A 22,193-nucleotide genomic window follows, 5' to 3' on the forward strand; every position below is an offset into this window, starting at 1 on the left:
ATCTTGTATCAACGAAGATGAAAGTTAAGAGATGAGAAGATATTCTCAGTAAGCTTTGAAAACAAAGCTTCTTGAAGAGAGAGGCAATGTTATGAATATAATTCATATAAAAATAATAAATATAAATATAAATATAATAATAATTAATTAACTAATGGTTAGTTAGTTAGTAATGAAGAGGCATGTCTTAGAGACATGACCATTCATGAAAGGGCACCTACCTAGGGTATATAAGCAGGACCTCATTCTCATTTGCAATCATCTCATATCTTGCATCAATTTTGTTGATTTCTGGTAGCATCGGATGTGCTGTAAGCCTCAAAACTTGCAGGAAGGCTAGAACACATGTATTCCAGAATCCCCATAATCATTTTGGGAAATTCCACCTGGAGACAGTTTTATTAAAATAATTAATTATTTTTAATGGATGCCTAAGTCTAAACTTGGGAAATTAAAATAATTAAAAGGTATTAATTAAACTAGCGGTGAAACTTCTAGAAGAAGACGAGGATCAAGCCAAGATGATCTGAGCCATTGATTATAATCTAATCTATGTCATTGATTACTCAACGAAAAGATTATAAGGACTTCGAGTAAGAGATCAAGAGATCAATTTCTCAAGAGAGCAGCGCAGCAGTTTCCAGAGAAGTGATCGAGGTGATTTCTTGCAATTAGGGGCAGGGATAGTTTCCGGAGGAAGTTTTCCTAATCCGAAGAGTACAAGGCAAAGAGGACAGAAAGATGTCCAGAGAGGTTGACGTAGGGCCACGTAGAGCTATGTTGTGGCAGGGCATAGCTTCAGAGGAAGTCTGAAATTCTGCTAAGGAATAGTCGGGATCTAGTGCCGGAGCCGGGGTGTGAGACCGGGAGGCGAGAGGGCTGAAGTTTCCAGCTAGCAGAGGATCGAGAGGAGGCGTAGCACAGTCCCATCAGTAGTGATGCAATGACTGCGTGGGTGTGACGCAGTACTACGCAGAGGCTCATCTCCAACGCAAATCAGTGTCGGATCTTCCAGTGACAGGGTGAGATCATCTCACTACCTTTCTGCCCAGTTAGATCTCTGTATAGGATTGTCTGATTGGGCATCCGAAGAATTCTATTCATAAAACTACTGCTTAATAATACAAACCCTCAGTTGTTGCACTGGTTTCCCACATTGGGTTTTTCCGAGGACATTTGTCCAAAAACAACAGTGTCACTTGTCTTGCTCAGTTCTTGTTTCCGCATATTACTAAAGTTGTGAAGGTTGCAGTTGTATTTATTTCGATGTTTACCATATAATACTGTAAATAATTTGATTCAATAGGAGAAATATAATCAATTGCCGCAATAGTGATTCCGAGATTCCGAATTTTCACAAAATTCAATATACAGTTACATGTCTTACAATCAACATTTATGTCTTTGAAGTATTTTAAAGATTTCCGCTGCGTATACGAACTTTGTTCATTACAAGATAACTAGGACTTAACGTACATCAAGTGAGAATAAGCAAGCGGGAGTGCCTATGGCATCATCTGAAAAGGAAAAATAACAAAATAGTAAACAAGGGGGTCAGCCCAAATAGGTAAACTGCAACCCTGAACAATTAAGCAAAGGGTGATCTGGTACAAAAGGAGAGAGAGAGCGGGCACTCCTTGAGCAGATAAGGTGGGACTGAGAGAAGGAATTCATTTGAATTTTCATCTATTTTTTTCTTTATGAAATATGATCTTCTAACACCACGAGCTATTCAGTGCAGGTCTTCACTGTCAAAAAAGTTAAATGGTATATGAGTAATATGAAATATTATATCCTGTCCAGATGAAATTATTCAAATGGTACCTGAAAGAAATTTGGTGTTATTTCAAATTTTCAATTGTCATGGACCCGAAAAAATAGAGGGCTGTACAACATGTGAATGACAAAATCACTGGGCATAGAAAAATGACTTCACAGATGATCCCAAAGCATTCTACAGGAGCCTAAAGATGAAGTCCATCCCAAAGAACCATAAAAATATACTAATGTTCACAAATAACCCAAAAAAAGGAATGAGATCAAAATGGCATTTATATAACAGAAATGAAGGAGTTTTGTAACAGGAATTTTGATCAGCCTGAAAGAAATAACCATAACAAAAATAAGTTCAGTAAAGCACAAAACTAAAAATGCCAACAAACTTATAGTGGGATATATATGTTTTGTGTCAATGGTCATGCAACTAAGACAGTCCAAAAAGTTAGTCAGATAACCAAGTCATTACAAATATAATTTCATAGAGATAATTGCCTATTAAGTGAACTTATAGAAGAAACCTTTAATACTTATTCTATTGAGCATTCAAAATCAAATATGGGTCTAAAAAATTAGCAAAACCATTTACCTGCAACTTGATATATTCCTTCTCTTTTTTCTTCATCTCGTGTAATTGTTGAGTCCGAACTTGCTAACAAAAAATGACAAAGACAATGTATGCTTTAGAACATCCAAGTGTCACAACCATGCTCAGAAACTATATGAGAACAGTTCAATTGCAAAGAATGCTATTACAAGTTCACTGTTCAACATATAAGTTTATAGGGAAAACACATAAAATTGAGTACAAGCCTAAAAACATTTTAAATCATGCCATTGCCTTCACTTTGTCATTTAAAGTAACAAGTAAAAACCATACTTGGTTGCCAATAACCATCCTTTGAAATTCATCACGCTCTTGTTGAAGCTTCTCAATTTGAGCCTTAAATGCAGCAGAAGCTTTTTGCTCCTGGTCATTTTGAATTGTACTTTCAGAGCAGAAATGAAAAAAAGCATGTCAACTGTTTTTCTGCAAATTTACAAAAATAAGCAAACCAGACCGAGCGTGTGAGTGCAGCAAGCTCTCGCTCTTTTGTGGCAACCTGGGCCTCTAGCCTCTCAACCTTGGACTCAAATCGGGACATATCTGACAGCAACCTGTACTCCATAGAAAATCACTCTAAATTATAACCCTTGATGCATATATCACAAAACATGGTACTATAATTACAGAAGGGAAGCTAAAGACAAACCAGGTAGGGTTTCACTGCACATGATTGCAAAATGGTATACTTCTCTAAAAGGAAAGCAACTAAGACAGAATGAGGCCATCATATCGTTCTGACTGTCACAGTAGTTAACTCCAAACAAGTGACCCCAAATTTTGAACATGCTAATATTATTAAACTCTTAGATTCGGACATGTCCAAGTTGTTTGTAATGTTGTATGTTATCTAGTAGACTGGGAGAAGGATACACAGAATGTCAACATATGAAATGGATTCGCAGATATACTTAAAGTATATAAAATAGGCAGATTACAACATTGAAGGGTGCTACAATAAGGATACCATGATGTAACAATTTTGATGTAAAAAATGGCATACAAACACAAAAAACATTGTTCACACTTATAATTTTATATTTCTAGAATTATCAATGCAATGCTTCAAAATTAATTGTGCTTGTTGGATTATGGTTGTTGATTTAGACATAACTCAAACTTATAAAAAGAAGGTTGCGCTAAGAGAGAAGGCACATTATTGAGCACAAGACACAATGAGATAGATGAGAATCTCAGTAATTGGGTGTAGAAGGAAATTCACTCAAGTGTGTAGAGTTGCCAGAGGAAAAAAGCAGCAATAGGATTTGCAGCAAGAAGGAAACCTAGCAGCAGAAAATCAAGGACTGATTTTCTGCAATAGATCCATCCCACACGTGTAGCAGAACCCAGCAGCGGCAAGCAAGTGCCAGTGCAGCATAGGTACAGTGCACGGCAAGTGCGACCGTACAGCAGATTGTAGGGACAGGTTTACAGATTTGTGTTTCCTCAGTGATTTCAGAGGGCCATACAGCTTTACAGGGGCCCAGAATTTTTCAGTAAATTTCTGAATATTGTTGTAGCTTGTATTTTCTCAGTTGACAGATTTTCCCAGGTTAAGAAAGCTCTTGTAAGCATGGAAAAATTTCTTGAAAAGCTGAATTTTGAAGGGCAAATTGTGTATTTTGTGCAAATGATATTGGCTGTTTGAATTTTTGTTTCCACTGAAAATTAATTTTTTTATTTACTGGTTAAAATCCTAGTAATATGTCCACGGGGCATAGAATAGATGGTGATGGGGTGTATTGTTAAGTCACTCTATGTTGTGAAGGTCAACGGTTCGAAACTCTTGGCAAAAATCCAGTCATTTTAAGGGCTGGTGTGGCCCAAACCAGGTGCAATCCCCGGGTAATTTTGACGGCTTAGATGCCCCTGGGTCACGGTTCCTCAAGCCAAAGGTTAAGCTTGTAGTCATCTCTGGAGGGCATAGACAACTTGACAAACAAACAAACAAAAAATCCTAGTAGTACAATTCTGTTCAACAAGCTGAAAAATAAATTAAAAATCAACAAGGAATTTTTGCAAGGAAATAATTTGTAATTCAATGGGGTTAGAAAACTAACAAGTTATTGCATCGATTTGTGAAATAAAGACACTGTACGCATGAGAAAGGCCAAACATCATTTGGATCTTAACTATGTCACATAACACATCCTTAGGGGTCCCATGTCTCGTATTTCGCGTGTTGGACACGACACGACCCATAACACGTTTTCAATGTATCCTAAAATCAAGACAAGTGTTTGGGCCATGTCGGACGTGTGCCCTAACGTGTCCTGATTTTAGGACAGGTGTCCCACTAAAATCCCAATGTAAAAAGCGTCGCGTATTGATTTTTTTCATTTTTTCTGCCAATTTTGTGTCTATTTGCAAGGCATTAGTCAACATGGATCTTAATGAACCAGTGCTAGAGCTAGTCACTTTTGATGATGAGTCTCTTGAGGGGTCATCCTCCACACCAACAAATGCAGCAGGAGATCTTGGATTGGGCATAGAGGAGGATGGAGCAGAGTCAGATGGCAGTGGTAGTGATGGTGATTATGACATGGAGGAGGACCTAAACTATTGATAGAGTCATGACATGACCAGTACCACTGTCGAGCTATGATATTCCTATCTATTTTGTATATTCCCTATATTGCATTTTCCAATGGCATTCCCTCAGCATCTATGTAATACATTTTGATTTTGATGACTTAATGAAAAATCTGCAATTTATGGTTTTAATATCTAAGTTCTACTTTTAAATTTCTAGTTTTATATTATCAATCATGATATTTATAAATTTCTAGTTTCTTATGTGCTTGAATGTTATGTAAAAAATTAGTTAATTTTAGGGTTATTATTTAATTTTAGGTTTAATTAGACGAAAGGGCACGATCATAAAATCATGCCCTTTCCCAAAGGGTGCCCATGGCAGTATATATTTATAAGCCAGGAAACCCATTGTAAACAATCATCATCTATCAATTCAATTATTAATAAAAATTTAAATATATATTTTCCTGCGTATCAGAAGTTTTTCTACTTCATCTGGTATCAGAGCGTACGATCCTCGGTTGCTCTGCTGTGCACAGGTCTAAATAGCCATTCATTTCCGCCGTTTAGTATTTTTTCTTCCACCGTCCGACTGTGCCATTTCGTTGTTCTACCCAGCTCCATATTGTTATCCGCCAACTCCTGCTCCCCGCTGCGTCTATCCTCTACACCTCCAACCCCCGTCCACTTCGCTACTTCCGCCTTCCCATCCGCTACCATGCTCACACTGTGTCCCTGCTATTTCCGTCCGCTAACCTTTATGCGAATTTAAGCAAATACAACATCAGTAAGCCAGGGCGTTTGGAAACGATTTTTGTTGGATCTGAGCAAATACAGCGCCATCAGAGGCAGGGCATTTCTGCTTACTTGGTACCTTTGTCGATTTACAGTTTGGGGTTCTGCTTGATAAGTTATAAAAAAAAACGTGACTATCAGGAGGTGACTGTTCAGCCAGACCGTTCAGCCAGACAACTCTCCACCTACGATATATATAATATATATTTATATTATTATATATAGCATTAATTTATATATATATGTTATATAAACTATATAACTTAATCTAATATAAGTTATATATATAACGTCAATGTAGTTAATTAATTTAAAAATAGAAGAACAAAAAAAAACACTTATGTTATATAATTAAATTAATTAATTTAATTATATATATATATATATAACGAACAAAAAAAATATTATTATTTAAGCTGGCAGATAAATACACACCCCTGCAAACCTGCTCAATGTCGACAATGACAATGGTGGATTTCCAAAAAAAAATTGTTGGACTCGGAGCATAAGATAAATAACAACCACGATGAGGTCAGTAAAAGATTAGATGAATTCAAGATCAAGCTTGAGGGGCAGGCTGACCAAATAAAAAATCTTCATGATACGACAAATCGAATAGAAATAAAGATGGAAAATCAACATGTCCAAACAAAAGCAGAGATCAGAGAGGTCTTAACAATGCTGAAAAATCTGTGTAAAAAGGCAAATTGTACACCCGAACAACTACTAAAAGAAAATGAAGAGAATCAAGAACACATCTCATCAGATTTAACAAAGTCAACAGACTCTCATGAAAAAGTTGAATCCCCAAAAAAATCAGCAACACCCCACCAAGAAGTGAGTAACGCAACCCTTACAAACAAGCAACTCTGGGATACCTTTACTAATCAACACCCCTTTTTTGCTCAACCATTGGCAACATACCAGTGAAGGGCAAAAGTCGAGATGCCTAAATTCGATGGAAACAAAAAAAACAATGTTGCATGGATAAATAAAGCATAAGAATACTTTGAGATATATGACATCAATGACGATGACGAAAAGCTCCAGCACGCATCCATGAAAATGGAAAGAGAAGCATATAATTGGTATATGTGGTGGAAAAAGACAACACACGTCATTAGCTGGAGAAAATTTAAAGATGCATTCTTTAAAAGATTCCAAGGTGTAAAGGAAGAAGAGTTCTTTTCAAAGCTCATCAAATTACGACAAAAAGGAAGTGTGGACGAATACACTCAAGAATGGGAGACCTTAGTAACACGAGTACCTGAGTTATCAGAATCTCGTCTAATTCAATCATACATCTCGGGACTCAAAACCCATTTACAAGCAGAACTTGAGATGCAAGACATTACATCAATAGAAGTAGCAAGACGAAAAGCAAAAATAGCCGAAAAGAAATCCGAACCAATATTTTGGTCAAAAGCAGAAAAAACATATTCAAGACGAAAGATACCCCAGTATGTGGACTCAAATAATACAAGATATGTTCCACCACATCGTCGTGAATATGAAAAATCTAATGTGGAAATGCAAAGGATAAAACAGGGTAAATGTAAACACTGTGGTGAGAAGTGGGACCCCAAACATAGATGTGCTAAAGGAAAAGAAACAAAGAACCTATATAATTGTGAAGCAACCAATGATTCAAACAGTGAAGATTATGACATAGAAGACACTGAAGACGCCCCAGAATTCTCACCAAAATTAGATGACGGAAGTATTCCGCAAGTGTCATTATCAGCTATGACAGGTATATCACAACCTCAGACTTTAAAGTTAAAAGGACACATAAAGAAGAACAATGTAGTGGTTCTCATCGACTCAGGTAGCACACACAATTTTTTAGATGCAACCGTGGCAAAGAGACTCGATATTTTTTCATTTCCCTTACCAAACATGAAAGTGATGGGAGCTAATGGTAAGAAGATTGAAAAGGTAGGGAAATGCCATAAGGTCAATTTGCAGATTCAAGACTTTAAGCTAGAGTCTCCGTTCTTCACGGTACTGTTAGGAGTAGATGTAGTCTTAGGTATCCAATGGCTACGAACTTTAGGTACTTATGCCGCCAACCATCAAGTACAATTTATAAATTCAAATGGGGAGGTCAGAAGCACAAACTAAATGGATTCCAAGCACCAGAAAATCAAGTTGTATCATCATCTCAAATGATGAAGCTGAGTCAAAAAGGAGCACCTGCTTATGTAGTACAATGTCACCAATTAGAAATGTTATCTGCAAATATGACCAGTGAAGAGTCACCAGAGATACAAGATTTAATTCAGAAGCATGAAAAAGTATTTCAAGACCTACCTATGGAGATGCCACCTAATAGGGAAATTAAGCATACAATAGAAGTCAAGGCAGGGTCAGACCCTGTCAACATCAAGCCATACCAATATCCACATCACCAAAAAACGGAACTTGAGAGATTAATCCAAGACCTTTTAAAGTGTGAGACCTTGATCATCTTGGAATATCTGATCAAGTGGAAGGACTTACCCGAAGAAGACGCTTTCTGGGAGAATGAATCATTCTTCAACAACATCCGTCGTTACTTATGCTTTGAGGACAAAGCATTCTTTCGAGAGGAAGGCAATGTTATGTAAAAAGTTAGTTAATTTTAGGGTTATTATTTAATTTGAGGTTTAATTAGACGAAAGGGCACGATCATTAGATCATGCCCTTTCCCAAAGGGTGCCCATGGTTGTATATAAGCCAGGAAACCCATTGTAAACAATCATCATCTGTCAATTCAACTATTAATAAATATTTAAATATATATTTTTCTGCGTATCAGAAGTTTTTCTACTTCATTGAACAATTGTTAATAACATGAACAATGAATATTGAACTGTGAACATCATTGATGTAGTAAATTAATAAACTATCTAGTTTTAAAATTGTAAATACCAAATTGGTTAATTACTAAATTGATACCATCACAATTCATCTCTGTAGAAGTTCTAATTTCCAAAAAATATGGATCAGACACTATTATTCAGTATTATATATATATATATATATATATAAAAAAAAAACGTGCCCCCCGTGTCCTATTTCCGAGGTTGCTGCATCTCGTGTCAAATACTCGTATTTACATGCCTTCAGTGTCTTGTGTCCTCGTGTCATGAGACTTGGGATCTTAAGTATTATACCAAGTTATATAGCATGAATGCACATTGCAAATAAGCTTAAAACCCCAACTAAGCCCTTTATTCAAAACCGTTAGGGAATATGTTCATTGTGCCCTAAACATGTCAAACTCTCACGTAAATACCCTTGTAGTTTAACTAGCCATCAATACCTTCCGTGAGTTACTAATTCCTTAAGGTAAGTCATTGTGTCATGTTTAACCAGATTACAGTGCTCAAACAGTTATCACAGTTCTGGAAATGAGATATGCTACTGGTGCATCATGTCACATGTAAATGAAATTAAAACAAAGAAATATATGTCATTTAAAAGCACAAATTCTAATTAACCTCCTGTAGAAAACCTTAAACTTAAACCTGAAAACAAATCTGATCTAACGCATTGTTTAGGTTAAGTGGGGTATCCATAAGCTAGATCCATTCTATAGTTGAAACAAATACTTCAGATCTAACTTTGAATCTTACAAAATTAATTTAGATGGGATAAACTTGAACAGGCAACCTACAGAGATACCCAAGTTAACTGCCAAATGAATCAGATTTGTTTGCTCAAGGAACTTGGGGAGCAATCTAGATAGAAAGATATGTAACTACTAAAACCTAGATTGCTTGAAACAAAATTAAAAAGAGGAATTGTAAATCATATGGAGGGAAAAGAAATGAGAAAACTTAAGTACTACCATTCGGCATGGAGTCTAAGCCACTCCTCGAGTAGTTGCCCTTTTTACCTTCAATGTTGAAGTCCCTACACATCTCTAGAGAATGCTTGGTGAGCATCAAGCTAGGAAATCTGAACTACAGAAAATTCACACGGAGGCTAAACTAATGATAGATTCAGCCTAAATATCACAAACTTAAAAATTTAAATACAAATCTAGTGTAAGCAGTTAAAACTCTTAGATATTAAACCCCAATAGAGGAGATCTAGATTTAAAATTTCACAAAGAAATAAGACAGACGCATGTCATACATCACTTGCATCGCCTGCTTTGCAATATCTCATTCCTCAATGTCTCTTTGTTAATTTTAGTTAACAATGGTATGTTTATGCTTTCGCAATTACTTCAATGTTCCTTTAGTACCCCAATGACAATTTCCAATTTAGTTTTCCAATAGCAATCACATTAACCATAAATCACATTGACAGTAACTGTAGATAGAACATGAATAAAAAAATGCAGAAGACAAGCCAAAACAAGAGAACACCGGACTTGGCGAATGCCAGGGAAAAACCCCAAGATGGGGAAAACTCTTTGATCAATTCTTCTTACTATTATATCAAATGTTCAGCAGAGAGGGAGAGTACAATAAAGTCAAAATTGACTTGCCAAATGATAGTCAAAACAGCCCTGTCAAATCTGAAGTCAACAGCAGTCAAATTCTTCCCTAACCAGAAAGTCAACTCTGGTCAACACAGCAGCAAACAGTCCTTTATGCAGCTCCGTCAAACCCAGGCAAACTCAGTCTTCTTTGTTGGTCAAAGTTAGCCCAAAACAGTCATGAAAACAGAAGTAAAACTTGGTCAAACATTGCGGTCAGCTCTGTGGTCAGGTGTTATATAAAATTTAGTATTTGTAAATGAATTAGTTAATTAGGGCACATAGGGTTGTATTTAAGCTCGGGCCTCTCATCCTGTAAAGCATCCATTTGTCGATTTATGGTAGCATCGGATGTGCTCTAGTCATGAAAATTGACGGAGAGGCTAAGGCACATGAGATTTCCAAGACCCAGAAATCGTTTTGGGAATTCCATCCAGATGAGGAGTTATTAAAATAATTAATATTTTTAATGAGTTCCTAAGTTTAAACTTAGGAAAATAAAAATATTAATGGGTATTAATAAAGATAAGGATGAGAAGCTTCTAAGAGACGAGGATCAAGTCTATTTTAATCTTAGCCGTTGATTAGGAACTTAATGTCGGCCGTTGATTCATCAACAAGAAAAGTATAAGAGAAGACTTGAGGGTCATTTGGAGACACACCAGCAGATACTCAGTATCTCAAGGCAAATCGATTTTCAAAGAGAAGGAGATCGATTTTCAGAGGGAGAGTTGCAAGGTGGAGGAAGAGGGGGGATTAACATCAGTCAGGGGAGCTTAGAAGAAGTGACACAGGGACTCTGAGAAACAGCGCAAAGGGAGACGTAGATCAAAGAGACACAGGAATGACAGAGAGAGGGACCAGAGCTCCACAGAGCCATGCAAAATGACGCAGGGCTGACGCAGTATAGAAAGGAAGCTCTCCAGGGTGTTATAAAGTCTCAGAGAAAAATCTCAAGTGTTTTCTCCCAGTGTCTATGTAAATTTTCTGTAAAAGCAATTGTTGCTGAAGATTAATAAAACCCTCCTCTGTTGCACCAGTTTTCCCGCATTAGGTTTTTCCGAGGACAATTGTCCAAAAATAACTGTGTTGATGTGATTGATTCTTGTGCATATATTTATTTCTGTATAATGGTGTGATATCTGCAGTAGAATTTATTTTAATGTTTACTGAAGGGATTTCATAAATAACTTTTTGGGAATAATAAGTAGGTGAAATAAATCAGTTACTGCAGTAATAGAATTTTTGTTTAGAAATTTTCACACCATTTTCATATTCATTATTAATAAATATATTCATTTTTATATTCTTATGTCAATTGTTGGTTTTGTCCACGTCATCTGGTATCAGAGCCACCACTGCGCTACATTCGCTGCACGCACAGTGCATTGCTACCAATCTCCCAGCGTCTTCGTGCCTCAGTCCGTTTGTTCTATCCACCGCCCATAACCCTTCTCTGCTAGTCTTCCCTTGTCGCATTCTCTGAAACCACCGTAGTCCAAAATATTCACACCATCTGCAACCTACCCAGGCCACTACAACCATCGTTCGCACAAGCAGCCGCCAAATTCCCGAGCCACCGAACAAGCTGCTTCCTGGTCAACATATGGGTTATTTGGTCGTGGATTGTCGTCTCCGTCAAATTGATTAAAGGTTTTATTTTTTGGATAAATATATAACTATAAGTTACATTAAGTTATGTATATATATATATATAAGAACAAAAAAAAATAGTTCAAATTAAAGAAAGGTTAAGCTGGCAAACTATACACCCCCACAAACTCGTTCAATGTCGTCAATGACAATGACTGATTTCAGCAAAAAATTGATTGATCTTGAGAATAGGATTACTAGCCATTCCGATGATTTTAACCAAAAATTAGTCGATCTCAAGAGCAAGGTTACCGGACATTCCGACAATATCAAGAAGCTTCAAGATACGACAAATCAGATAGAACAACAGCTCGGGCAAAACCATATCAAATCCGAAATGAATCATAATCAAACAATGTCAATGCTGAGCATTTTGTGTGACAGGATGAAGATTACACCCGAACAACTACTCCAAGATGATGGAGGTAATCAACAACACAATTCATCAGATTCAACAAATTCAGCAGATTCTCATGAAAAAACGGAGTCTCCAAAAAAATCATCCACGCACCATCAAGGAAATAGTAACACGACTTTTTCAAATAAGCAGCTCTGGAATTCATTCACCAATCAATACCCTCTTTTCGCTCCACCGTTAGTGACGTATCAACGAAGAGCAAAAATCGAGCTACCCAAATTCGATGGTAACGAAAAATGCAGCGTTGCATGGTTGAATAAAGCAGAAGAATATTTCGAGATTTACGATATTGACAATGATGACGAAAAGATTAGGCACGCTTCCATGAAAATGGAAGGCGAAGCATATAATTGGTATATGTGGTGGAAGAAGACGACACTCGCTATCAGTTGGAGAAAATTTAAGGATGCGTTCTTTAAAAGATTCCAAGGTGTCCAGGAAGAACAGTTCTTTTCAACACTCCTCAGATTGCAACAGAAAGGGGATGTGGATGAATACACTCGAGAATGGGAAACCTTAGCAACACGAGTACCTGGGTTATCAGAATCTCATCGAATTCAATACACATTTCTGGACTTAAAACTCATCTACACGTAAAACTTGAGCTTCATGACATTACGTCAATAGAAGTAGCAAGACAAAAAGCAAAAGCTGTTGAAAGGAAATTTGAAAAAATATTGTGGTCAAAACCAGAAAAAGTATATTCGAGACGAAGAATTCCCCATTCTGCGGATATAGATAATACAAGATATGTTCCACCACATCTTCGTGAAGGCGAAAAATCTAATGTGGAAATGCAAAGGATAAAAGAAGGCAAGTGCAAACACTGTGGCGAGAAGTGGGACCCTAAACATAGGTGTGCTAAAGGAAAAGAGTCAAAGAAATTATATAACTGTGAAGCAACTAATGATTCAAACAGTGATGAATCAGAAATAGAAGGAATAGAAGGTACCCGAGAATTCTCTCCAAAATTAGATGACAGAAGTATTCCACAAGTGTCACTATCAACTATGACAGGTATATCACAACCCCAGACTTCTAGTAGCACCCACAATTTTTTAGATGCAACCATGGCAAAGAGACTCAACATTTTCTCATTCCCCTTGCCCAACATGAAGGTGATGGTAGTCGACGGTAAGAAGATTGAAAAGGTAGGGAAATGCCATAAGGTCAAATTGCAAATTCCAGACTTTAATTTAGAATCCCCATTCTTTGTTGTACCATTAGGAGGAGTAGATGTGGTCGTAGGTATCCAATGGCTACGAACCCTAGGCACTTACTCTGCCAACCATCAAGAGCAGTTCATAAGCTTTAACTAGGAAGGGCAAAGCTACAAGTTATACGGATTCCAAGCACTAGAGAATCAAATCGTGTCGTCATTCCAAATGATGAAGATGATTTGAAAAGGGCACCATCTTACGTAGTACAATGTCACCAATTAGAAATGTTATCCGCAAACATGATCAGCGAAGAGTCACCAGAAGTACAAGTGTTAATTTAGAAGCATGAAAAAGTATTCCAAGACTTGCCCATGAAAATGCCTCCTAATAGGGAAATCGAGCATACAATAGAAGTCAAAGCAAGATCAGACCCCGTCAACATCAAGCCGTATCGATATCCACATCACCAAAAGACTGAAATTGAGAGATTAATCCAAGACCTTTTAAAATGTGGGATCATCTTGAAAAGTAAGAGTTCGTATGTTGCTCCAGTGGTATTGGTAAGGAAGAAGGATGGATCATTCAGGTTATGCATTGATTATAGAGGATTAAACAAAATAACAATTAAAAACAAATTCCCAATTCCCTTTATCGACGAAATGTTGGATGAACTACATGGCGCAAAATACTTCTCAAAATTGGACTTAAGGTCAGGCTATTACCAAATCAGAATCAAGTTGGAAGACATACCAAAGACTACGTTCCAAACACACAAAGGTCGTACAAATTTAAAGTAATGCCCTTTGGGTTAACCAATGCACCAGCAACATTCCAAGCCACTATGAACGAGTTTCCGTCCGTATCTTAGGAAGTTTGTAGTAGTATTCTTTGATGATATTTTAATTTACAGTAAAACTTGGAAGGAGCACCTATAACATCTGGATAAAGTTCTTACACTACTGAAGGAGCATCAATTCTATGCCAAGAAATCCAAATGCACCTTTGGGAAGGAAGAAGTAGAATATCTTGGACACGTAATATCCCATGAAGGAGTAAAAGTGGACCTTAATAAAATCAAGGCTATAAAGAGATGGACTAAACCAGTTAATATCTCCAAGCTAAGAGGGTTTTTAGGATTGACTAGATATTACCGAAGATTTATTAAAAACTATGCACACATAACTACACCTCTAACAAACCTTTTAAAGAAGAATTCATTTCAATGGAATGAGGAAGCAGGAAGGTGTTTTGAAGAACTGGAGGAAGTTATGTCTAATGCCCCAGTATTGGCAACTCCAGATTTCTCTAAACCATTTATCATTGAGTGTGATGCTTCCAGATTTAGTATAGGTGCAGTGTTAATGCAAGAAGGGCATCCAATAGCTTTTGAAAGTAGGAAGCTCAATAAACGAGAACGTCTTAAGTCCACATACAACAAGGAAATTCTCGCTATTATGCACGCACTAGCCAAGTTCTCCATTCGAACAGACCATAACAGATACTACAAAAATGGATTAAAAAAGTTGTCGCCTTTGACATGGAGATACTACATAAAAAGGGAAAAGCCAATGTAGTAGCAGATGCCCTGTCTAGGAAGGACGAAGAACCAACATTACTTGCAGTCTCGATTGTTGTTCCTGAATGGCTTAATGAGATTCAAAGTGAGTATGCTAAGGATCCAGAAATAACTGCGATAATCAATAACCTTCCAGACAACTCAAAATTTGAATGGAAGAACGATATTCTATGGTACAAAGGAAGAATCTATCTGAATTCAAACTCCAAGTTTAAATCCAAGATACTCAAGGAGTCACATGGTTCACTGTCAGCCGCACATGTAGGGTTCTTTAAAACTTACTACAATGCACGTCAATCATTCTTTTGGAAGGGGATGAGTTGCGATATTCAGAAATATGTAGCGGAATGTGACAAATGTCAAAGAAATAAAAGTGAAAATATTATGACACCTGGATTACTTCACCCCTTAAACATTCTGAATCAGAAATGGGAAGAAATATCAATGGACTTTATTGAGGGATTACCTGTATCTGAGGGCAAGGATAAGATTTTCGTAGTAGTCAACAAACTCACCAAATATGCTCACTTTATTGCAATGAAGAAATCAGACTCAGCTAAACAAATCGCTGAGATATTTTGCAAAAATATTTATAAATTACGCAGTTTTCAAAAGTCATTGCGAGTGATAGAGATGCCAAATTTAAGGGTAATTTCTAGAAGGAATTGTTCAACCATATAGGAACCTACCTAAATATGAGTTCCGCTTACCACCCTCAAACAAATGGACAAACAGAGGTTGTCAATAAATGTTTGGAAGCCAACCTACGTTGTTACGCTACATAAAAACAAAATAAGTGGGCTCAGTGGTTGCATCTTGTTGAATGGTGGTATAATTCTACTTATCATGCGTCAACAAAAATGGCTCCATTCCAAGCTTTGTATGGGTACGAACCTCCAAAATGGAAGGATCTAGCTACCATCCAGACAAATCTACCAGCTGTTAAAAACCAACTAGAAGAAACCCAAAAAATCGTCCAAACCCTAAAAGAAAATTTAAATAATGCAAGAAACTGTATGAAGAAACAAGCTGACCGAAACAAAACCGAGAGAGAATTTGAAGTTGGAGAATGGGTATTTGTCAAGCTCCAGCCATACAAACAGTTGTCCTTTAAACAAAAAGGAAAAAATAAACTAGCACCAAAGTTCTATGGACCCTACCAGATCAACAAAAATATCAGCGAAGTTGCGTATAGTTTAAGCCTTCTGGATAAGAGTCGTGTTCACCACGTCTTCCATGTATCCTGCCTTAAAAGGGTACTTGATGACCATCAATTAGCACAAACAACGCTTCTATCCTTAGATGATGAAGGAAGGGTCATTTTAGAGCCAGAAGGTATCATATCTACCAGGGAAAAGAAGCTATGATCACGAGTAATCAAAGAGTACTTGATCAAGTGGAAGGACTTACCAGAAAAAGAAGCTTCTTGGGAAACTGAAGCATTTCGTCAACAACATCCATTGTTACATATGCTTTGAGGGCAAAGCATCTTTTTGGGAGGAAGGCAATGTTATATAAAATTTAGTATTTGTAAATGAATTAGTTAATTAGGGCACAGGGCATGATCAGAGATCATGCCCATTCACCAAGAGGCTTGTAGGGTTGTATTTAAGCCCAGGCCTCTCATCCTGTAAAGCATCCATTTTCATATTCATTTTTATATTCTTATGCCAATCGTTGGTTTTGTCCACATCATCAGGCCTGCAGTCAACCCTGCAATTGGTCTACAGTCAAAGTCAACAAAATGCCTCAGTTCATGTGCCAATAAATGCGGCCTACCAAAAACGAAATCCTGACCCAAAATTTGCAATCAAATGTGATCAAAACACCCCTGGTCAGCATTGGTCAAACCTGTAACAGAGTCTAAAATTTCGACCCTATAATTCGTCCTGCAATTCGTCCTTCCACAACCAAACATGTGAAGAAAAGAGATGCCCAATAAGTTGTATGAACCAATCAGATGAGGAGAGAGAAGAATGTGTGAGATGAGATGATGCCAAATGAGGTTGGAGATCTCTCTTACTTATAGAAATCGTTGAGGGTGAAGTGACATGTCTCTTAGGCTTCATGAGCCTACATGATGATGTGGCCGACCTTGACAATTTGCACATCTGAGGGCATAAATTCAAAAACACATTTTTGCTTATCCAAATTTGATGATCTTTAGGTCAATTTTGGTACTCTCGAAAAGAGATATTCAATGCAATAATCATCTCCATCAAATGAGTTGTCCAAAGTGGAATTTGGCCCTAGTTGCCAATTTTAACACTCCCTCTCAACTAGGGAGAATTCCACTTGCCAATCCATCCATCATCATGCCATCATGAACCGTCTCTGCAACTCGTCTCTACTCTGTTGAACACTGATGTAATAATGAAGAAGAATCAATCGAGAGTGAGTCACAAGACCTTGCCACTCTCCATTGACCAAAGTTAGTCCAAGGTTCCAATCAGACTTTATCCCAGATCAAGTTGTTGAACACCATGCATCCTAGACATAAGGAGTACGGCAATACACGATGCGTCCGTCTGTAGTGCTATGGTCCCTATCCACTTTTCCCAACTCATTGGCCAGATGAGAGGTACTTCCCATGAATCTCAGACTACATGGTTAAGATGTATTTTGGGACATCCGCAGGAGAAGGTCAACCACTCATCCTGCTCATATGCCATACGAGAAGGTGAACCACTCATCCTATGCATATATCATCAATTGTACGGGAAGGTGAAAGTCAGCCCAAAACAGTCATGAAAACAACAATCAAACTTGGTCAAACTCTATGGTCAGGCCTGTAGTCAACCCTGCAATTGGTCTACAGTCAAAGTCAACAAAATGCCTTAGTTCTTGTGCCAATAAATGCAGCCTACCAAAAACGAAATTATGGCCCCAAAATCGCAGTCAAATGTGATCAAAACACCCCTGGTCAACATTGGTCAAACCTGCAACAGACTCTGAAATTTCAACCCTATAATTCGTCCTTCTACTACCACACGTGCGAGGAAAAGAGATGTCCAATAAGTTGTACGAACCAATCAGCTGAGGAGAGAGAAGAATGTGTGAGATGAGATGATGCCAAATGAAGTTGGAGATCTCTCTTACTTATAGAAATCATTGAGGGTGATGTGACATGTCTCTTGGGCTTCATGAGCCTACATGATGATGTGGCCGACCTTGACAATTTGCACATGTGAGGGCATAAATTCAAAAACACATTTTTGCTTATCCAAATTTGATGATCTTTAGGTCAATTTTGGTACTCTCGAAAAGAGATATTCAATGCAATAATCATCTCCATCAAATGAGTTATCCAAAGTGGAATTTGGCCCTAGTTGCCAATTCTAACACTCCTTAACTAGGGAGAATTCCACCTACCAATCCATCCATCATCATGCCATCATGAACTATCTATGCATCTCGTCTCTACTTTGTTGAACACCGATGTAATAATGAAGAAGAACCAATCGAGAGTGAGTCACAAGACCTTGCCACTCTCCACTGAGCAAAGTTAGTCCAGGGGTAGAACCCCAATCAAACTTTATCCCAGATCAAGTTGTTGAACACCATGCATCCTAGACATAGGGAGTATGGCAATACACGATGCGTCCATCTGTAGTGCTATGGTCCCTATCCACTTTTCCCAACTCATTGGCCAGATGAGAGTACTTCCCATGAGTCTCGGACTACATGGGTAGGATGTATGTTGGGGCATTCACAGGAGAAGGTGAACAACTCATCTTTCACATATGCCATACGAGAAGATGAACAACTCATCCTATGCATATATCATCAATCGTGGGGGAACAACTCATCTTATGTATATATCATCAATCATGGGGGAAGGTGAACCACTCACCCCACACGTGCCATCAATTGTAGGGGAAGGTGAACCACTCACCCTACACACATGTCAACCATCATGGCGTATCACAAAGGAAGGTGAACCACTCACCCTGTACATAGCGCACCTATAGGGGAAGGTGAACCACCCACTCTATGGTCACTCGTAGCCCCAAGAAGTACCCCAAGCCCCCAAGAGCTCCCAGAGCTCAGTGTCCAACTCAATCGGAACCATCTTGAGAGGGTCCTTCCACAACTCCAAGTCTCTCTCGGAAGGCTAAGAATTTGACCTTCCCCAAAGGGCTTTGTGAGAATGTCAGCAACCTGCTCATCAGTCTTGATGTGTTGGAGCCTTATTGCTCCTTGTTGTGCCATCCCAAATAAAGTAGTACCTGATGTCAATATGCTTGGAGCAGTCGTGCAACAGAAGATTCTCTGAAAGGTGAATCCCAATCTGATTAATACTATAGATCATTGTGGTATCCAGCACATGCTCAAATAGCTCACTGAAGAGCTTCCTCAACCAAACAGCTTCACAACAGGCCATACTAGCAACAATATATTCGACCTCGGTAGTGCTTAAAGCAACCAATTTTTACTTCCTGCTCATCCATGAAATTGAAGCAAACCCTAATGAGAAGCAGCATCCTGACATGCTCTTTCTATCCACCGCACTACCAACCCACTCAACATCAAAATATCCATGTAGCCTCAAATTCTCGGCAATGTATCTCAGCCCATAGTTGATTGTGCTACGGAGATATCTCAAGAGATTCTTAGTAGCAATCCAATGTATGTGATGAGGCTCAGCCATAAATTGACTCAAAGTATTTATAGCGAAGCATATGTTTGGACGGGAGTTTACCAAGAACATCAAGGCCCCCACAAGTTGTCGATACTCAGAATGGTTTGCCAATTAATGCCTGTTACCCACCACCTGTGAGTAGTGTATATAGGAGAAAAAATGTCTCCTAGATGGTCCTCAACCGACAGCCAACAGACCCTTGCAGCAACCAAATAGCTGATGTGCCATTATCTTTGCCACCTGAGCCAATCATGTGGTCCCTCGCCCACTTGTTATGATTGTATGTTTGAAGGTTGGCCTCTCAACCCCAAAGGTATGGCTTTTCATTGGTACAGTTGAGTAATTTTCCTTACTTGTCATGGCCACTTTTAAGCATGGATTGGTGGGGGGATTCAACGGAAAGAGTGGGTTAGGTTTGCACTCTTGTCTCCACTGCCTGATTTCGTGGTTAGCCTTGTATCCTAGTCCCATGGGATATCCTTTACTGTCCATTAGCTCTAGGGTTGCCACTACATGGAAAATCCCAATTTTGGTTGTGTAGTCCCTATTACCCACCATTTTGTGGGTAATATGCCTAGGAGAAAACTTTTCTTCGAGATGGTTCTCAACCGGCAGCCTACAACCCCTTGCAACCACCAACTAGCTCGTTGTGCTTCTTCTACGCCACTTGCGCCAGCCATGTGGTCCCTCACCCATCTGTCATGATCGTATGTTTGAAGGTGGGCCTCCCAAACCTAAATGTATGCCTTGTCTTTTGTTAATTGAGTTTTGTAATTTACCTATCATGGAAACTTTTGGGCATGAATTAATGGGGGGATTTAACGAAAAGAGTGGGCTAGGTTTGTGCTCTTGTCCCCTAGACCTCTTTGGGATTTTACCCTTGGACCCTAGTCTCGTGGGATCTCTTTTACTGACCTTTGGGCTTATTGACCACTGAAGTGGCACCTGATGATTATATGAAGACTCCATGCCCAAGGATGATCCAGAGGACACTTGTACCATCAGATATCATCAGTCTCTGGTTACAAGAATTTTTGTACCTGTAATCTTTCCATTTCTTAAAGAGAAAATACTTGTAAGCACTGGTTGTTTATGTATTTCATGCTTATCTTATGATGGCTATTGCTTATATCAATTTTTTGCTTCTAAATCTTAAAGAGATAATCTATTTAACTCTAACATCTCTCCTAGAAACTCACATCTTTTAACTTAACTTTTCATTAGGGACCACCCCCCTTAACTAACCTATTTGATAGCTCAAACGGAGAGAGTCGGGATTAGTGTGACAGCCCCTTCTCTGAGTTCCCTGCCACCAACCACACCTTGTGGGGTTGAAGGCTTTTCTCACTGACTTGTAGGTAGGTGTAGGTGGCAAGGTCAACATTTTTGGTGTCATTGTTGGGGACAAGTCTTCTTGTACCTGGGAAATACGACTAACTTTTGTTTTTTGCATTTTGGATTTTAGAGTTAGATTCTTGTTCAAGTGGCGACTCCACTTATTTCATTTTCTGCAAGGATTTCTGCTTGAAGCTTGCTTCTTGTAGATTTCTTGCTAATCTTGGACAGGAACCTCTCTCTGGTATCCATTTGATCTTTCAGGGTCAAGTGAACATGACATCATGAATGATTTGTTCACCCCTTACAATTTTACTAACATTTCAGGCTATCCGAATTTCATTCCCGATGAATCCATTGAGGCTATTGAAGAGTTGCCTAGTTTTCTAGGTAACAATACCATCAATACTGAAACTCACCTTAGGAATTTCCACCTTTGTGTGAGCAAACGGTGCCATGATATTAACTATGAGGATGTTAAAATGAGGCTTCTCATCTTTTCTTTAGATGGCGATGCTATGGATTGGTTCATAGACTTACCTGCTAACAGTTTCAATTCTCTAGAATCAATCATTGGCACTTTTGAAGAAAAATATGGAGATGAAAGGAAGATCAAAGCGAAAGCTAATGAGAATGATAAGGATCTCATCAAGGGGTTGACTCAAATGATTAAGGATATGCAACTCAACCAAGTTCAACTAATTAAGACCATGGAGGTAAATCATGCACAAGCAATAAAGTCCATGGAAGTCAATCATTCAAATCAGATGACCTCTATTCAAAACAGGTTGCTCGCCATGGAAGTCAATCATTCGAATCAGATGACCTCTATTCAAAACAGGGTGCTCGCCATGGAAGAAAAACAAGTGCAATTAATCAACACCATGGAAACGAATCATGCCAAGGAAATAAGTGTTATGAAGGCTAATCAGGTCACTTTTCAGAATAGGTTGGATGAAATGGAAAGATTACAAGTACAAAATTTCCAACTTAGGTTAAATGACAAATGGGAAAAGAACAAAGAAATAAATCATAAACCTCTTGATCCACTGAAGCAATCTTCATCTCATTATGAGGAGGTCATTTACTCCATTGAAAAATGGCTAATTGATGGAGACTTGGATAGCAAGGAAACTGAGGAGAATCAGGTTTATACTTATGAGATTGATCCATCACCCATGTCAAAGCATAAGCAGAATGGACAAAGGAAAGTCAAAGAAGTCTT

At 38.2% G+C, this 22,193-nt stretch overlaps 1 protein-coding gene across 2 annotated transcripts in view; it reads right to left on the reverse strand.

Annotated features, from left to right (window-relative positions):
- LOC149146516 (uncharacterized) overlaps window positions 1-22,193 on the reverse strand; it is a 317,259-nt gene that overhangs the window by 239,579 nt on the left and 55,487 nt on the right. For both annotated transcript variants that reach the window (XM_089447797.1, XM_089447798.1), the window contains exons 5-7: window positions 2,838-2,934; window positions 2,657-2,746; window positions 2,366-2,428 (exon numbers count right to left, since the gene is read on the reverse strand). In XM_089447797.1, the coding sequence (XP_089303923.1) occupies window positions 2,366-2,428; window positions 2,657-2,746; window positions 2,838-2,934 (250 nt within the window). The remainder of the gene's footprint in view (window positions 1-2,365; window positions 2,429-2,656; window positions 2,747-2,837; window positions 2,935-22,193) is intronic.

Source organism: Pinus tabuliformis, chromosome X (genome assembly GCF_031772625.1).
Source record: "Pinus tabuliformis cultivar Carrire ecotype Pingquan chromosome X, CPIR1, whole genome shotgun sequence".
Taxonomy (NCBI): domain Eukaryota; kingdom Viridiplantae; phylum Streptophyta; class Pinopsida; order Pinales; family Pinaceae; genus Pinus; species Pinus tabuliformis.